This window comes from Alosa alosa, chromosome 14 (genome assembly GCF_017589495.1).
Source record: "Alosa alosa isolate M-15738 ecotype Scorff River chromosome 14, AALO_Geno_1.1, whole genome shotgun sequence".
Classification (NCBI taxonomy): domain Eukaryota; kingdom Metazoa; phylum Chordata; class Actinopteri; order Clupeiformes; family Clupeidae; genus Alosa; species Alosa alosa.
This window is the reverse complement of record NC_063202.1, coordinates 29,811,393-29,828,225: the sequence shown is the minus strand read 5'-3', so window position 1 is coordinate 29,828,225 and position 16,833 is coordinate 29,811,393. Positions and strand designations below refer to the sequence as shown.

The 16,833-nt window shown below is 51.6% G+C and overlaps 1 protein-coding gene across 1 annotated transcript in view; it reads left to right on the top strand.

The window, feature by feature from the left end:
• zfhx3b (zinc finger homeobox 3b) overlaps positions 1-16,833 on the top strand; it is a 260,599-nt gene that overhangs the window by 145,293 nt on the left and 98,473 nt on the right. The window contains 4 exon segments of the mRNA XM_048263350.1: positions 7,180-8,775; positions 8,777-9,941; positions 9,944-10,414; positions 14,367-14,863. Coding sequence (XP_048119307.1) covers positions 7,216-8,775; positions 8,777-9,941; positions 9,944-10,414; positions 14,367-14,863 — 3,693 coding nt within the window. The 5' untranslated portion in view covers positions 7,180-7,215.

The following is a 16,833-nucleotide window of genomic DNA, read 5'->3' as shown; positions in this document are numbered from 1 at the left end:
GCCTTTAGCTTGTCATTAACGAGGGGTATTTTGTCACAAAAAAGGACAAGAAATGTCTTCCATTGTCCCCAGGAGTCCCACTGAGTGGTATGATTGTTAAGGACTGAGGAGAGGAGAGAGGAGAGTTCCTCGATAGGGCCCTTTCTGCATGTGGAGTGATTGGTTAGCGTCCCCGGGACGTCCATATTGTGCTCATGGCAAAAATAGGAAATAAGAGCACGTCTCACCTGAGTGTCTTAGAGACTCTGGGCTTCTAGCTGTAAGTAGATCGGAGAGTGCTGGGCATCTCTGTAGACACACAGATAAACACCCTTAAACGCACAAACACACACTAACTCGAGACACACACACACACACACACACACACACACACACACACACACACACACACACACACACACACCAAGATGCGAGGCACTCTCTCTGGCCTGCCTTATCCCTGCTGTGTTCTGGCGCACGCTGTGCACACTCTGTGCCTGGGGGTGAGTGGAGTTTTTTCCGCAGTGGTACAAGCAGGATGGCCCATCTTTGATTATACATCAATACCTTTATCCCTGGGATAATTTATGCATTTACTGAACACAAAGCTTTATCTAAACGAACCACTGGGGACGGTGCTGAGGATTCAGCCTGTATGCGTTTCCAGTAGGGCCTAATGAAAAACGAAAGAGAAAAGATTGCTTGCGGCGACCATAACTGCAACCAACTTTTTTTTTAAAGATACATCCTTTTCTTTATTTCATTTTAACCTCATTCTGTGCAGATATATCTGCATGCGTAAAAGATTCTCAACACCAAGGTCACATTGGCAGGGGAAAAAAGACTATTTTTTAGTGTGCAATATGTTAAAAGGAAAAGTGGCTTTGGGCAAATGGAATTGCTTAACAAAAACAACAGTGAGAAGTGAATGTCTAACAGTATGCATTTTTAATCAGAATGTATTAAGAGTGGTTTGTGTGCTTGTGTGTGCGTTTTGTGCATGTCTCTGTGTGAGTGTGTGTGTGTGTGTGTGTGTGTGTGTGTGTGTGTGTGTGTGTGTGTGTGTGTGTGTCTGTCTCCCCACTGTTCTCCTCGGCGGTGCGGTTTGACTGAGCTGATGCGCGGCGGCGCTGCTCATTTGTACTCCCAGTCTGCCATGCCGGCACGGCGCCCCCCCCCACCCCCCATGCTGGCTGCTAATTGGCAGGAGACTTGGTGCTTCCTGCTGCGTGCTCGCCTCTTCCACCGCGCCTCGCCACCCCGCCAGCGCAGCTCAGCACAGCGCGCCGTGCCAGCCAGCTCTGCCTTTTTTTGCCAGCTTTCCTCCCAGAACCGAGTAATTAACCCACAGCTAATTAACTACTTCTAATTACACCCAGCCGCAGCTTCCATTGCACTCTCCAAAAGTGAGAAGATACTCTGTCGACTCTACGCAGTCCTCTGTTCCGAACCAGCCTGAATCCGGATTGGCCATGAAACATTCATCACTTTGTGTGTGTGTGTGTGTGGGGTGGGCTTCTGGCTTGTATGAGAGAAAATACGTTGTCTTTTGTTTTCCAGCATTGATTAGATGTACAGATCCTCTGATATTGCCCAAGAGCAACAATCGTGATCAAGATTCTATCTCTGATCCGAGAGCAGTGTGGGGGGGAGCTATTGATACCTCAAATCAATTAGTCTGTGTTTTCCAAGGCAGCAAAAAATAAGCTTCAGATGCCCTCTCAGATATGTGGTCACCTAGGAGTAGCTACATGTTATGACTACTAAGCAGTTCATAGAGTTACATGTAGATAAACTTGACCTAAAAGTCCTCTTGTGAGAAATACAGTTTGTACTCCAACAACAGGAAATCTCTGAAGTCTGACAGGGACCAGGGGGATTGTGGGAATTGTAGTCAAGTGCTTGCCTTATCATAAGAGGGCTGTAGAGAGCTGGAGGTGCAGTGGCAGTGAGGTGACAGCAGCCGCATGTCTGGGATGGCTGTGCTATCTCTTCCCTAATGTACTCCTGGCCTCGCTACACTGATCCCCCCTCCAAACACACACACACACACACACACACATACACTGTGCTTTCCCACTCTCCATTCTCCTCGGCCTCAGTCTCGTCACTGCCGCTTCTATTTCGGTGCGGCAGACTGATAGCTGGAGCTGAAGATCATTGATTTTACGGGAAGCCGTGTTTACAGCCCGAGTGCCATCGACCTGAGGTGACTCTCTGCCTCCTGAAGTCGGAACGGCAGTGGAGAACGTCCCTGTGTCTGCATTAAACACTTAGAGAGGGGTATGAGGAGGTGGAAATAGGCCTGAGAACTGGATGGCAGAGAGAGCGTGAGTTTTTACGTTTCCTCAGTCTATCATAAAGCCAACTTCGGGAGGTGTTTTATTCCTTTTTCCCCTTCTCTCTCTCTCTCTCTCTCTCTCTCTCTCTTTCTCTCTCTCCCTCTCTCTCTCTCTCTCTCTCTCTCTCTCTCTCTCTCTCTTACCACCCTGTGAGACATAGTGGAATGACTGTGCCTTTGTGTTGACCTGGCATCACAAAAGCCCTGGTTTCATTAGTTTGCTCACCACAAATGTTTTATTTCATTTGATATTTTATCTCTTTTTTCATCTTTTTTTTACCTCATATGAGCGAAAGGCATCGGCAAGTCAGCGGTCATTAGATGGCGTATTTGCGGCCACTCAGCAGTAGCACATGACAGGGCTGGCTGGCCGGAGACAGCGGGTGGTCCTGTTGGGAGATGGGAGGAAGGGCTAGGCGCAGGCTGGATGAGCCAGGCTCATTACAGCAATGTGAAGGCCCGCAACACATGACACGTTAGCATCAGAGAACCAGGGATTAGTGCAAGCAGAGGGCCTTGTCGGGCATTAAACCGGACTTAAGGTAAAAGGGAAGAGCCGTCTCCATACATACATATTTGTGTCAGTGTGTGTGTGTGTGTGTGTGTGTGATTAATTGGGCCAAGCTGTGGAGGTGAAGTCTCCTCGCTCAGCCTGAGGAGTACAATACTCGCTCCATCAATGAACACGTCCCCTGTGCAACATCAAAGGCCCTCCCTGCTTTATCAATAGGAACCCTTCCTTCCCACATCTTCCTGTAACTTGCTTAGCATTTACGCCATTGATTTTTCAATAAGCGCCCTAACCCTGCGGTGGCCGGGTGTGTGATGGCTGGCTACTCCCCCACCCCACCCTACCCCTTAGCGCTGGTGAGCGGCAGGCAGTTCAGCCTCAGACCAGTGGGAGGTGGTGCTGAGAGCCACTCCTGTTTTCCCCTCCTCATAACCCTCACTCTGACCCCCACCCAAGCCGCTTCCAAAGCCCAGCTACTAGAGGAGAGAAAAGGGGGATCCCCTCCAGGAAAGCCCTCCTCCAACCCCCACACTCTCCCCTCACCCCCCCCCCCAAAAAAACGGGATTATTATTATTTTGTGTGTGTGTGTGTGTGTGTGTGTGTGTGTGTGTGGTTGGGAGGGGGGTTGTTGGGGTCAGGGCCACGCCCTGTGGGAGCTCTCAGCTGGGGCCGGCCGGGAGAGTTAATTCCCCCGGAGACGGCGGGAGAGCCGGGGGGCCTCGGAGGGCCTCAGGAGGGCCGAGCTCCAGGCAGGTGATTGTGCATGCTTATAATCAGATGGGTCCTTAGCCTTTAATTCCCCCTCTCGCTCGGCCGCTAAATCCCACCTAATGAAAGGCCCCATAAATAAAAACTTATCTCATTTTCCATCCCTTCCAAATGACAACCAGACCCACTCGCCCTGACAGGGTTCATTAGGAACAGGGCTCTTTTTTTAATAGACAAAACCTTATCTGCTTTTATCAAAGATGAGGGCTCGTCGAGTAGGAACTAGTATGTTTCTACTAGTATGTCTCGATTCCACTAATGTATTTTGGAGACGACAGTAGTGAGCATTGTGTGTGTTTAAGGAAGACTATAAAAGTGGGTCAAACCAGTATCTGGTCCAAGCTTGTCTCATGCCAAGTGGAAGCACAGCTTTCTTTGAAAGCTCACTGGAAATACAGGCCATGCCATGAACTCACAGGAAAAACAGATTTGAAACTGCCCTAGTTTCACATTCACATTCAGTTGTACCCCTTTCTGTTTTTCTGTTCTGATTTAGGCTAGAATGAGAGAGGAATCCATTTTTGTCCTTCTGAAAACCCATCTCTAGTGATTCTTATTTTGATGACTGGTTTTAGTGCAGGACCTCCTCCACACTACTTGTTATTCTTCGTCCCAGCATTCCTCTTCTTCTTCCTCCTCCTCCTCCTCCTCCTCCTCCTCCTCCTCCACCACACATCCAGCCAGGCGATGGTATGAAGCGTAAAGAATAGCGTGTTCAGCTCCGCCAACCAAGAGTGGCCCTGATCTGCACAGTAGCCCTCCCCTCCTCATGATGCACAAAGCAGTGGGCAGGCAGGCATGCCCTGGTATCGCCACTACTCGCCATTCATGCTCTTGATTTCCTGCCCATTAGTACAGTGACTGCATCAAATACTGTGTGTGCACGTAATGCGACGCATATCACACATACACACACATATTACACACACACACACACACACACACACACACACACACACACACACACACACACACAGACACATACACACATACACATACACATACACATACACATACACATACACATACACATACACATACACACACACTACTTGCACACACACACACACACAAAACACACCCCTCTGGCCCGGTCTGCGTCTCTGTGTCTGTGTCCGGTCCCGTGAGTGCCCCAGAGAGATTCAAGCCCTTTTTTCCTGCTTTAAACAGGTGTCGCTTTGCAGGCAGGCAGACCATCAACTGCCAAACAGTATTATATCAGGCTCCCCCATCTGCGACTCCGAGACTCCAGACAATCCTATTGCACATCAGTGACCACAGAGCTTTATTCAATTAGTCCATCTAGATTTGAAAGGGCAATCCTGTTTTCTGTAAGCAGTGGACACACGGCCGGCTCCTCCGTGACAATGTTGGGGCCGTCCTGATTGCTTAACCGCATGTTTAGCAAAAACATTCATTATGGCAGGTGGGTGCAGAGGCGATTGAACCGTATGGACGTGTCGGTGGGGAGTTAAAGACTGAGCGGCATAGACTGCTTTAATGCGGACTTGGAGATTTCAAGCTGGGCAGAGTGAGGCAGTGGAAGCTAGACGGTGGAACAGACTGAGCTGATTAGAGACTCAGGGCTACGCTTGTGTTTATCCTTCACTTTTTATTCTTGAAAGCAAGGCAGACTCCACTCCACTCGGCTTACTGTTCCACTCTCAGGCTCGTGTTTGTGTACAGTCAAAACAAAGCAGGGCAACTGACACAAAATGGCTGTCACCTGCTCTGCATGTAGCAGGGGAGCCATAAAACATATTCAGAGCATTTTATTGTGGGCAACTTTATAGACAATCACATATAACAGACCATTTAAATAATTGTACTCTTCCATTATAATTAAAGCGAGACATTTAATATGTTTAATGGATTTATTGTTAACATTGGTGTAGAGAGGAAATACACTCTCTCTTGCTTCCATGGAATAAACATAAAATAGTGAGATTGCAAACGGCAAAGATGTAAATGTATGTTAATATGTAGAAAAAGGGGTAAGAGCATTGTTTGAATGCAGCTCCGGTCACTGAGGTTGATGGGGACGCAGGCAAGCCATGGGGGCGGGGACTTAAATTTTCATCAGACATTCATGAAGAGGGAGACAGACATTATCAATCTCCCCAGCCGAGCCCTCTGCCATTAATATGTTCCAGGGCTGGAATAGTAAAGGGGGGATGTGGTGGGGGGGTGGAGGGAGGGAGGAAGAGACACTGTGTCTGATGGCCACTGAAATTTGCATCCCTAAGTAAATAAGTAAATAAATCAAGTTGGAGGCAGAGAATGTGCTAATCAGGCAAGACACGGCGGTTAGCGCGCTGCCGGGAAACTTTGCTCATGTAATATTCAGCATAACAAGGTGAAAGGGCAAGCCAGAGTTATTGGTTTCAGCCCGGTCGCCCCCTTTAATCAATGCCGCCTGCATCCCTTTAATAAAATTATTAGCTCAGCAGTATCTCCCCGCTATCATTTGATCTCCGCACTGCTCTAAATTGCGGCCTGCGTCGGCTCTCTCTGGTGCTGGGAGCAGCGCTGACCGGCCCCCGGAACAGTCCAGCTCCCATTTATTATTTCAGAGCCGGAGCGCTGCTGTTGTGTTTGAAACCAGGCTGAGCGTGGAGCTTATTGGATGTCAGAGCTAAACACAGCTGCATTTCCAGTCCCAGCCCAGCTGGTGTATTTTGGGTTGCAGATTTATGACCTTTTTTTACCCCCCTCCTCATAGTTCCTCACCTACCCCCCACACCCCCACCCCAACCCCTAGCTTTTATGTTTTGTATATACCCAGGCACACAAATAATTACTAGAGAAATGTGTTCCGTCAACGCAAGGGTATTGGACAAGGTCATTTACCCCAGCTGTGTTCTGTGTGGGCTTTTGAATGGGTGATGTTCTGAGAGCACTCTCACCATTTTAATGCACACACACACACACACACACACACACACACACACACACACGCACACACACACACACACACACACACACACACACGCGCACACCCCCAGTCATCTCATGAAGTTTGAGTACGCACTGTACTGTATGTCCTCTGCCACTCGCTGGTCTGGGTGTCTAATTAACTCGCTGCGAATCTTTTTCACCCATTATGTCTCTTCTTGGTGTCCCTGACTGAAGATTAATAAGAGGATATATATGATTTGGATCATGTAAGATGGGGGGTGTTGTTTGGAGAAGGTGAAGATGAAAGCTGCTAACTTGCTGATGTGACAGGAAGAGGCCTCTTAGATGGCTTATTAGTGCTAGTCTAGGGTTTTGTGTTTAAGTACCTAATCTAACCTAATGAGCACTCTGTCATTTCCTGCATTAGATCTCATGCTTTTGTCTCCCATCCCAGTGTGCTGTGCATCAAATGTGCTCTCTCCCACTCCGGCACTACTCACAGCTCAGTCGCTCCAATGCTTTTAATCTCTCTCCATACGTGATGAAATAGCGACAAGACTAATGTGAAAGCTCACATAGCGTCTTTTACTTTGTCTGGCAGAAATGTCAAATACTCAGCGTGTTTTGTCATCCAGGTTGCTAACCCTGTTTCTCTCTCGCTCTCTCTGTGTTGATGTGCAGGCCTGGATGCGATGAACGCCTCATGTAGGCATCAGCATGGAAAGCTGTGAGTCTCCCGTGGTTTCTGGGACAGACGATGGGCTCGGTTCCTCCACCACCTCCCAACAGCAGCAGCAGCAACAACAACAACAACAACAACAACAACAACAACAACAACAACAACAACAACAGCACCCACAACAGCACCCCACCCAACCCTGGAACGATCTTTCTAGCTCCTCCCAGGTGCCCCCCAGCAGCCAGACCCCTTCCCTGGAGCCCCTGTCTCTGTCCGCTCCCTACCCCAACCTGCACCCGACCCCCAGCACACCTCGAGAAGGTGTGAGAGAGCAGCAGCAGCAGCAGCAGACACTGACCACAAGCCAGGCCGCCAACGACAGCTCCACGTCCGGCCAGCAGCAGCTGCACGCGCGGAGAGAGAGGCTCGAGGAGGACGAGCAGGAGGGAGGGAGTTGCGAAGAGGACGACGAGGATTTGGAAGACTTGGACGAGATGGAGATCGACAGCTGTTTCCCAAGCCTGCAGCCCTTCCCCGGGATGAGTATCGCGCCCGGCGGAGGCGGCATGCCCACGCTCATGCGCCAGCAGCCCAGCCGACGGAGGGGCGCGGCGGAGAGCGGCAGCGAGGAAGGAGAGGAGGACGAGGAGGAGGAGAGCAGCGATGTGGAGAACCTGGCTGGAGAGATCGTCTACCAGCCCGACGGCTCGGCCTACATCGTGGAGAGTCTCAGCCAGCTGATCCAAAGCGACGGGGGCATGCCGCCCGGCCTGCTTCCCACAAACTCTCTCCCCAGCGCGGGAAATCCGGGCGAGCCGGCCGGGACCTCGTCCTCGGTGTACCCCCAGATCATCAACACGTTCCACATAGCCTCGTCGTTCGGAAAGTGGTTCGGCTCTGACCAAGGTTACCCCAATACCTCAACCCTGGCGGGACTCAGTCCTGTCCTGCACAGTTTCCGCGTCTTCGATGTGCGGCACAAAAGCAACAAGGATTACCTAAACAGCGACGGGTCTGCCAAGAAGTCCTGCGTATCCAAAGATGTACCAAACAACGTGGATTTCTCCAAATTTGATGGGCTAGCCCTCTACGGTAAGGGGAAGCCCATCCTCATGTGTTTCCTGTGCAAGCTGTCCTTTGGCTACGCACGCTCCTTTGCCACCCACGCCGTCCACGATCATCGCATGACTCTGAGCGAGGACGAACGTCGGATCCTCGGCCACAAACAAGCCTCGGCCATCATCCAGGGCATCGGCAAGGACAAAGAGCCCCTCATCAGCTTCCTGGAACCAAAAAACAAGAACTCGCCCGCGCCGCCCTCCCTGGTGCCCATGAACTCCGGCCAGAGCTTCTACGGCACGTTCAGTGGCGTCCACCTGGAGTCCAGCGGTGGCGGCAGCGGGGGGAGTGAGGTCCACCTCGGTAAAGACTCCGAGTCGAGTCTCCAGCAGCAGCAAGCCCTCCTCGGCATGGGGATGCTCGGACGTCCCAAAACCCCTTCCCTCACCTCGACCCCAGGCCCTGCCAAAGACTCCATTACCCTGCCCAAGATGCAGGGGGGGAGAACAGAGGGGCCTGCTGGGAAAGAGGGGACTTACGGAAGGGGGAGACGGGGAAGGGGAGGTCCGCGCGGGCAAGGCTCACCTCCCAGGCGAGGAGGTGGGGTCAGAAGAGGACGAACTGTTACTAGAGAAAGACGAGGTGGACAACGACGGCACTTCGAGGGCCTGTGTCGGTGGTGGTAGCAGCAGCGACGGCAGTGGCAGTTGCGGACAGGTGGGGGAACCGGCTGTCTCAAACCAAAGCATTTCCAAATCTCCTTTATTAATGCCTAGTAGCGCTTTCCAGCCTCCCACCTGCCCCACTGCGTCCAGCCCCACGCTCAACAGCAAAGCCCCGGCCTCCTCGTCCTCCGGCAGGCCGTCCGAGGACGGCTCGGCCACCGACGGTGAGGGGAGAGTCTCGGAGCTCCCTCTGAGCTTTAACTGCCAGGGGTCGTCGTCCGGCCCCGCGGCGATGTCGGCCACTTCCGCCGGCAGAGGGAGCGAGGAGGACGGCGCCGCGTGCTCCTCCACGGGCACCTCCTCGCCTCTGGCGTCCAGCGCGGCAGCAGCGGCCGCCTCTGCCAGCGCGGCGGACGAAAGTGCCAATCGAGATAGTGCCACAGCTCCAGAACCAAATGAATGCCCGGCCGACGGAGAGGAAGAGGGCAGCGGCGGCGGCCTCCTGCACCACCACCACCTGCACCACCACCACCACCACCTGCACGCCTCCGCCCACGGCCACGGCCACATGCACCCGCACGACTTGCTGGGCATCGGCGAGTGCTCGCAGAACCACGGCGGTGGGGGCGGCGGCAACGGAGGGAGCGGGGTGGAGTGCCCCAAGTGCGACACGGTCCTGGGCTCCTCGCGCTCCCTGGGCGGCCACATGACCATGATGCACTCGCGCAACTCCTGCAAGACCCTCAAGTGTCCCAAGTGCAACTGGCACTACAAGTACCAGCAGACGCTGGAGGCCCACATGAAGGAGAAGCACCCGGACTCGGGCGGCAACTGCTCCTTCTGCACCAGCGGGCAGAGCCACCCGCGCCTGGCCCGCGGCGAGAGCTACACCTGCGGCTACAAGCCCTTCCGCTGCGAGGTGTGCAACTACTCCACCACCACCAAGGGCAACCTGAGCATCCACATGCAGTCGGACAAGCACCTCAACAACATGCAGTCGCTGCAGAACGGCGGCTCCATCAACACCTCCGGCGACCAGGTGTTGCCCACGCCCCCGGCGGAGGGGTGGTGCAGGTGCCGTCGGTGGCGCAGGCCAGCCCGCACCACGCCGTGCAGCACCAGCACCACCACCACCCGGCGCCCTCGGCCGCCCACATGGCGGGGCCCTGCAGCACGCCGTCGCCCACCAAGCCCAAGAGCAAGCCCACGTGGCGCTGCGAGGTGTGCGACTACGAGACCAACGTGGCGCGCAACCTGCGCATCCACATGACCAGCGAGAAGCACATGCACAACATGATGCTGCTGCAGCAGAACGTCACGCAGATGCAGCACGGCCGCCTGGGCCTGGGCACCATGGCCTCGCCCTCCGAGGCCGAGCTCTACAAGTACTACCTGGCCCAGAACATGAGCCTACCGCCGGGCCTCACTATGGACCCCACCGGGGCGGACGCCCAGTTCTTGCTCGGAGGCTTCCACCTGGACCCCAACATGGCCGCCCTGGCCCCAGCGCTAGGTCAGTTAAGTGAAGGCAGGTTTTCCCAACCGCTGCCTTTTGGCTCCGCACACACTGCATGTGGGTTATCAAAGACAAAGTTGTGTTGCAGTTCACTGCAAGTTCACGTGGGTGGGATAGCTTACGCGGCTGCCAGCTGTTTATTTTTAAACAGAAACCACAGTGTTAGAGCTAGTCAAAGTACACTGATGGATGGGCCTGGCTTGGAAACCAAACAACACTCATTTTAAAAATCTTTGCTCCAACTATATTCAGTTCAAATAGTGTAACAAAAGTGAGACCTTTCCGTTACTTTCTCATCCAGCTGGCACAAAAGAAAGCCAAAGAACATAGGCATCCTCTACAAATCTCTGAGGGGCAACTGCATGACCCTCTCTCCCTCCCATCCACTTTCCTCTCCCGGCTCTTTTATGTTTGCGCTTCACCTTAAGATACTCCCTCCACGACCACTGCTGTGGTTTCCTCTGTCACCAGTGATAGTGTGAGAGTTTGGCAAAGAACAAACTACATGGAGGAGAAGAGCTAGAGGACAAAGGGAAACTCAGAAATGGGCATTAGAGTTTCAAACAACTGACTTGAGTTACAGCCTTGATCCTGTTCCCCACATTGCCTTTTCACACACTTTAGCCTGAATGCTAGAGCCCTTGTTTTACAAGGCATCTGCGTCCTACACCCACCCCCAACTGTTTTTGTTCGACTAGCTAAATCGATCTTCCGCACGGACAGAAAAAGAGAAGAAAGAGAGAGAAAGAGTGTAGCGTTCCTGAAAGGCTGTCATGTCATCCTAACTCAGCGCGGCAGAAAGCACACTTCACTACACAAAGCTGGCCAAGTCAGGGCTGTTGTGTAAGTGTGTGTGCGCAGGTTGACTCTTTTAAAAGAGGGCCGTTAAATGGGAGCACATACATTAGATTGATGAGAAGAGGGCTTTACTGCATTCAAGTGTGCATGGAGTGGATACTATTTCTCTGCCTGCCCTTGACTCCTACACACCACATGCTCTCTTTCTCCCTCACACACACACACACACACACTCTCTCTCTCTCACACACACTCACACACACACACAAGCGTGCACAAATGCTTAGATCCGTGAACAGATACACTCAGAGGCACATTCCTCCGCAACACTCGAGCCGTAGTTTAGTTTACGCGTCCACTGTGTGTCACTCTATCTGGGTCAGCCTGGCTGGGGAAATTCCCCCCTATTCTGATACCTTTGTTTTCCCCCCAACGCTCACAAAAGCCTGTGTGAGCAGGCAGCGAGCGGCGAGCGGTGAGCAGGCCCTGTCTGAGGGGGTGGGGGGTGGGGGAGATCCGCACGCTCCTGTCCTACAGGCTCCCAAAGGCACATCAGTGTTTTCATGTCATTATCCACAAACTGCAGTCGAACTCCGTGACCGGAGTTCCCTCCTTTTCCCTCTCTCTCTCTCTCTCTCTCTCTCTCTCTCTCTCTCTCTCTCTCTCTTCTTCTCTTTCTCTCTTTCTCTCTCTCTCTCTCTCTCTCTCTCTCTCTGTAGGAACAGGCAAAGTTTGTAATTGCATAAACTTGTTTGTAATTGCGGCTATAAACTTTATCTCGTTCAAAAATAAGGCGGGTGGAAAAAGCCAGGCTGGGGGTAATTCAGCAGTGTGGCTGACGGTTTGCTGTGCCAGCTACAACCCCACAGTTTTGCACAGACTTGTTTCTGACTGTCGCCAGTTCAAAGACGTGAACAAGAATTGATTGCCGTGACTAATTCACTTTTTTTTTCTTTATCCTGTTCTTGCCATCTGGTTCATTTTCCTGTGAGGGAATGTTTAATAAGCATGTTACAGGGAGCCAATGACGGGGCATTAGTCTGAACTCCCAAACGGCTGTGGTGTCACACACACACACAAACACTTGACACGCACATACAGGAAATCTCTGTCAGACACTGAGGTCACACACACACAGATGCTGGACAAACAGTGTGTTTCTGCTCAGTGCTTCTCTTTTACTGTTGAACCTGCTCTGTGTTAAAAGAGAGAGAGAGAGAGGGGAGAGAGAGAGGGGGTAGAGAGGATGAGGTGATCAATTCATGATCTCACTCTTATTGTAATCCTCACTGGAACAGAAACAGAGAGAAAGAAAGAGAGCGAGAGAGAGAGAGAGAAGCTTTATACTATTCTGATGCACCATTTTGGGTAATGCTTAGAAAGCTGTAAAGACCTTTAAAGGAAGCAGGTCTTACATAATATATAATGAAATATTGAATTTCTACATGCCTCTTCTGCTATAAACAGAGACTCTTTTTCAGATAGCACCCATTCGCTTCAGCATTGAGAGAGACAAAAAAACATCCTACAATAGATATATTATTATACGGCCCATATGTGCTTAAGGCATGTTAAGAGTATAGACCCTGACGCAAAAACATCTGCACTCAACCATATAGATTACGGAGGAGAAGGCAAACAGCTGTGCTAGTCAATAAGCCCACAGAGAAGGAGAGCGTGAGAGCCTCATATAGGAGACGGAGACAGAAAATGAGCAGAGAGAAAGATGGTAGATAAGGAAGAGGGGAGAGAGAGTGAGGGAGAGAGAGAGAGAGAGAGCGAGGGAGAGAGAAAGAGAGAAAGAGGGGTTGGTGTTGGAGGTAGATCTGTGACTGATTTCAGGGGGCTTCTCAGAGGTCTCCCTCTCCTCGCTATGAAGACTCAGGTAATGGAGAAAAGTCCGAGTGCAGGCTGCATACTGCAGCAATAAATAAAGGGGAGCTGCTGGAATTAATTTAGTGTGAAGCCAGGCAGGGTCAGCTGGTGCGCAGTCTGGGCAGTGATAGATTAAAGATCAGTGAGCAAAGGCAAAAACTCCCAGGCTTCTCCTGCTGCCTTTTTTTCTCTTCTCTCTCTTTTCCTCTTTCCCCCTCTTCTTTTCCCTCCACTCCTCTCCTTCCCCACCCCTCTCTCCTCTCTGACGGCACACACTACACACCACTCTGTCATCGGATCATTCGGCGTTTGCTTTCCTATGCCCTTTTTTCCATTGTCATCTCCCTCCACCACTCTCAGACGTGTGAGCGACACAGACCAGGATTAATCTGGAGGTGAGGTGGTGTGAGGTGGTGTGAGGTGGGGTGCGGGGTGGTGAGGAGAGGTGTGTGAGAGGGTCCATATCGATTTAGCTACGATCTTGAGTGAAAGCGGCACAGAAATCCAAACACAGAGGTGAAGTTTGTTCGTTTTTTCGTGCGTGCGAGAGAGTGTTACAATTCCATGAACGAGGGCGCTGGATTTGATTTACAGTAATGTGTGCTCGGGACCCCTTTAGTTCTCCTGTAATGATAGAATAACTTTCTTTCTCTGTGGAGCTCACGGCCTCTGGAGTTGATTTAGTGCCGGGCTGTGAAAGTGCGGCAGTCCAAACAGTGCGTACGTGTAAATCCATACCCCTGGCCCGACAAGGCTCCGCTCCCCGCAAGAGTGTCCAGGCTCTCCCTCCGCTCGAAAGGAGGGAAGGATAATCTTGATTTAATAAAATTAGGAACATAAATACACACATGCACATTATACACGGAGGGCTGTTGGTGCTGGAAAGCAAATCCAGTTTGACGGCGCAGACAAACAGCGCTCTTTGTTAAAAGGTTAACCATACACCTTTGAGCATTCCCCGAGTGTTTTCAGACTACAGACGAGAGCCCTTTGAGACTAAACTCTACCAAGAACTCTGGCCATCCAAAAACATCAAATAACATACAGACACAGTGCATTAATAATACGTCTGTACTGGCAGTGGTAACTGAAACATTACATTACATGGAGATGGGAAACAGAATGACATAAAAAACTAATGCATATCATGTTTTGTGTTTGTGTGTGTGTGTGTGTGTGTGTGTGTGTGTGTGTGTTTGTGTGTGTGTGTGTGTGTTTGGGGGGACTTTTTTCAATTGGTGTGTGTGTGTGTGTGTGTGTGTGTGTGTGTGCGTAGTAGGCGGAGACCTCCCGATGGACATGCGCCTGGGCAGCGGTCAGCTGGTGTCCGAGGAGCTGATGACGCTGGGCGAGAGCCTGTCGCAGACCAGCGACCCGTCGCTCAAGCTCTTCCAGTGCGCCGTGTGCAACCGCTTCACCACCGACAACCTGGACGTGCTGGGCCTGCACATGAGCGCCGAGCGCAGCCTGCCCGAGGAGGAGTGGCGCGCCGTGCTGGGCGACTCGCACCAGTGCAAGCTCTGCCACTACACCACGCAGCTCAAGGCCAACTTCCAGCTGCACTGCAAGACCGACAAGCACGTGCAGAAGTACCAGCTGGTGGCCCACATCAAGGAGGGCGGCAAGGGCAACGAGTGGCGCCTCAAGTGTGTCGCCATCGGCAACCCCGTGCACCTCAAGTGCAACGCCTGCGACTACTACACCAACAGCCTGGAGAAGCTGCGCATGCACACGGTCAACTCGCGCCACGAGGCCAGCCTGAAGCTCTACAAGGTAAGGGGCTCTCCAGAACCAGCACGCACGCTTCTGTTACTCAACCTCTACCTCCACCTCTCCTCTTCCAGTGGTTCCACTCTCTCCTTCGTTCTCTCTCTATCTTCCACTTCTATCTTTCCATCGGACTTCTCAGCCTCTACTTTCCCCACCTTCCTGAATCTCTCCTCTGCTTCCTCCACTCTACCTTTCACACACTTTAAAGTCTTCCTGTTCTCCTTGCTCTCCTCGACTCTCTGTCCTGGGCATCTGCACAGTGCTGTCTCACACGTGGAAGTGCACACTTGAATGGAGTGGCCCAGACAGCGCTCCATTATGCGCCAGCCAAACAACCAGTCATCACGTCCTAAAACAGCACACAAATCACACACACTGCAGCCTATCACTAACCTTCTCCTCCTCCTTCTCCTCCTCCTCCTCCTTCTCCTTCTCCTTCGTTAGCATTCATTTTTCTTTTTAAAAACACACAGCTCTTTTTCAAAGAAGCACTCTAGATTTAAAATAGCACAAGCTATGTATATCCATGCAGCATATTGACATATAGCAAAACATTTCCTGTAATGTCTGCATACCAAACATCCGCTGATGCACACACAAGCACACACAAACCGACGCCACACACAGACACACACACACACACACACACTCACACACACACACACACACACACACACACTCATTTCAGATTCCCTTCTCATCCATATGCTCCACCTTCAGCCCTGAATGATGGCGTTATTGCATAACCCTGTAACACACACACACACACACACACACACACACACACACACACACACACACACACACACACACACACACACACACACACACGCACGCACACATGTAGCCCAGGGAGAAGCTGGCAGGCCGGTAGGACATGCGAAGGGGTTGAGATGGGATGAGAAGGGGTGAGCGGGGGCTAAAGGCTGGAGCGTCCGGCTGGCTGAAGGATAAAGGAGTGTGAAGAGACAGAGGGTTTGGTGCTAATACTCCTCTGAGCGGCGCGGGCAGAATCGCTCTTGACAGTCGTATTGATTTTCGCCGGACTTGGAGCTTCACCTTCTCCCCTAATCATTCCATAATAGCCAATGGATGAACACTCTCCCAACAAATGGCCATAAATCGTGCCGGCCTGATTCCACTTAGGCAACCATCCTGTGTGTCGGAGGCCTCGCTAGCGCTGTGTTTAACCCAAACTGGCATAGCTGCACACTGGGACATTCACTCTCCCTCACTCTCTCTCCTTCATTCTTTTTTCCTCATGTCGTGTATCTCTCTCTCTCTGTCTCTCTCTCTCTTCTCTCTATCTCTTTCTCTCTCTCACTACATATCCATGCACCCTCTTCTCTCTTTGCACAGACTGGACCATTATTTACACAATGACTCCACTCCATTTTCAAGTGTTAGACTCTTGGAAAGTAAATGAGCAAAAACAAACATTATATGTTATCGAGTTTTATTTAAGGAACATTTACAAGAGCCTGCTCTGTTACCCCCTCCCATCCCATCCCTCTTTTTTTTTTTTTTGTTCTTCATCCCCTTCTTCTGGCCCACCTCCTTTGCAGAGCAACTCGGCTCGGTAAACATTGCGTTAAAGGGCAGGCTGGGAAAAAGGCCGTCATTATTGTATTTTTAATTACATTAGGGAAGTGCTGCTAAAATGGACGCCATGTCCAGAAGCCTGTCTTTCTCCCCCTGTCAGGGATTGAGAGTTTGCTGGTTTTATGAATGGTTCCTCCGCCCTGCTGATGTTTTTACGGCAATGCTTCCTGTCCGCAAGGCCTTTACGCCGGGAGAACATAACGGTAACGGAGCAAAATCGTTTTTCAACACTCCATTAAAGGGAAAGGTGTGACCGCTCTCCCATGTTGCCCATTAAAGCGGGATGGGGAAAAGGTGGTGGGGGTGGGGTGAGGGTGGAGTTGGCCGTAGGGATCGGCAAGAGAGCGAGAGAACGAGAGAGAGAGAGAGAG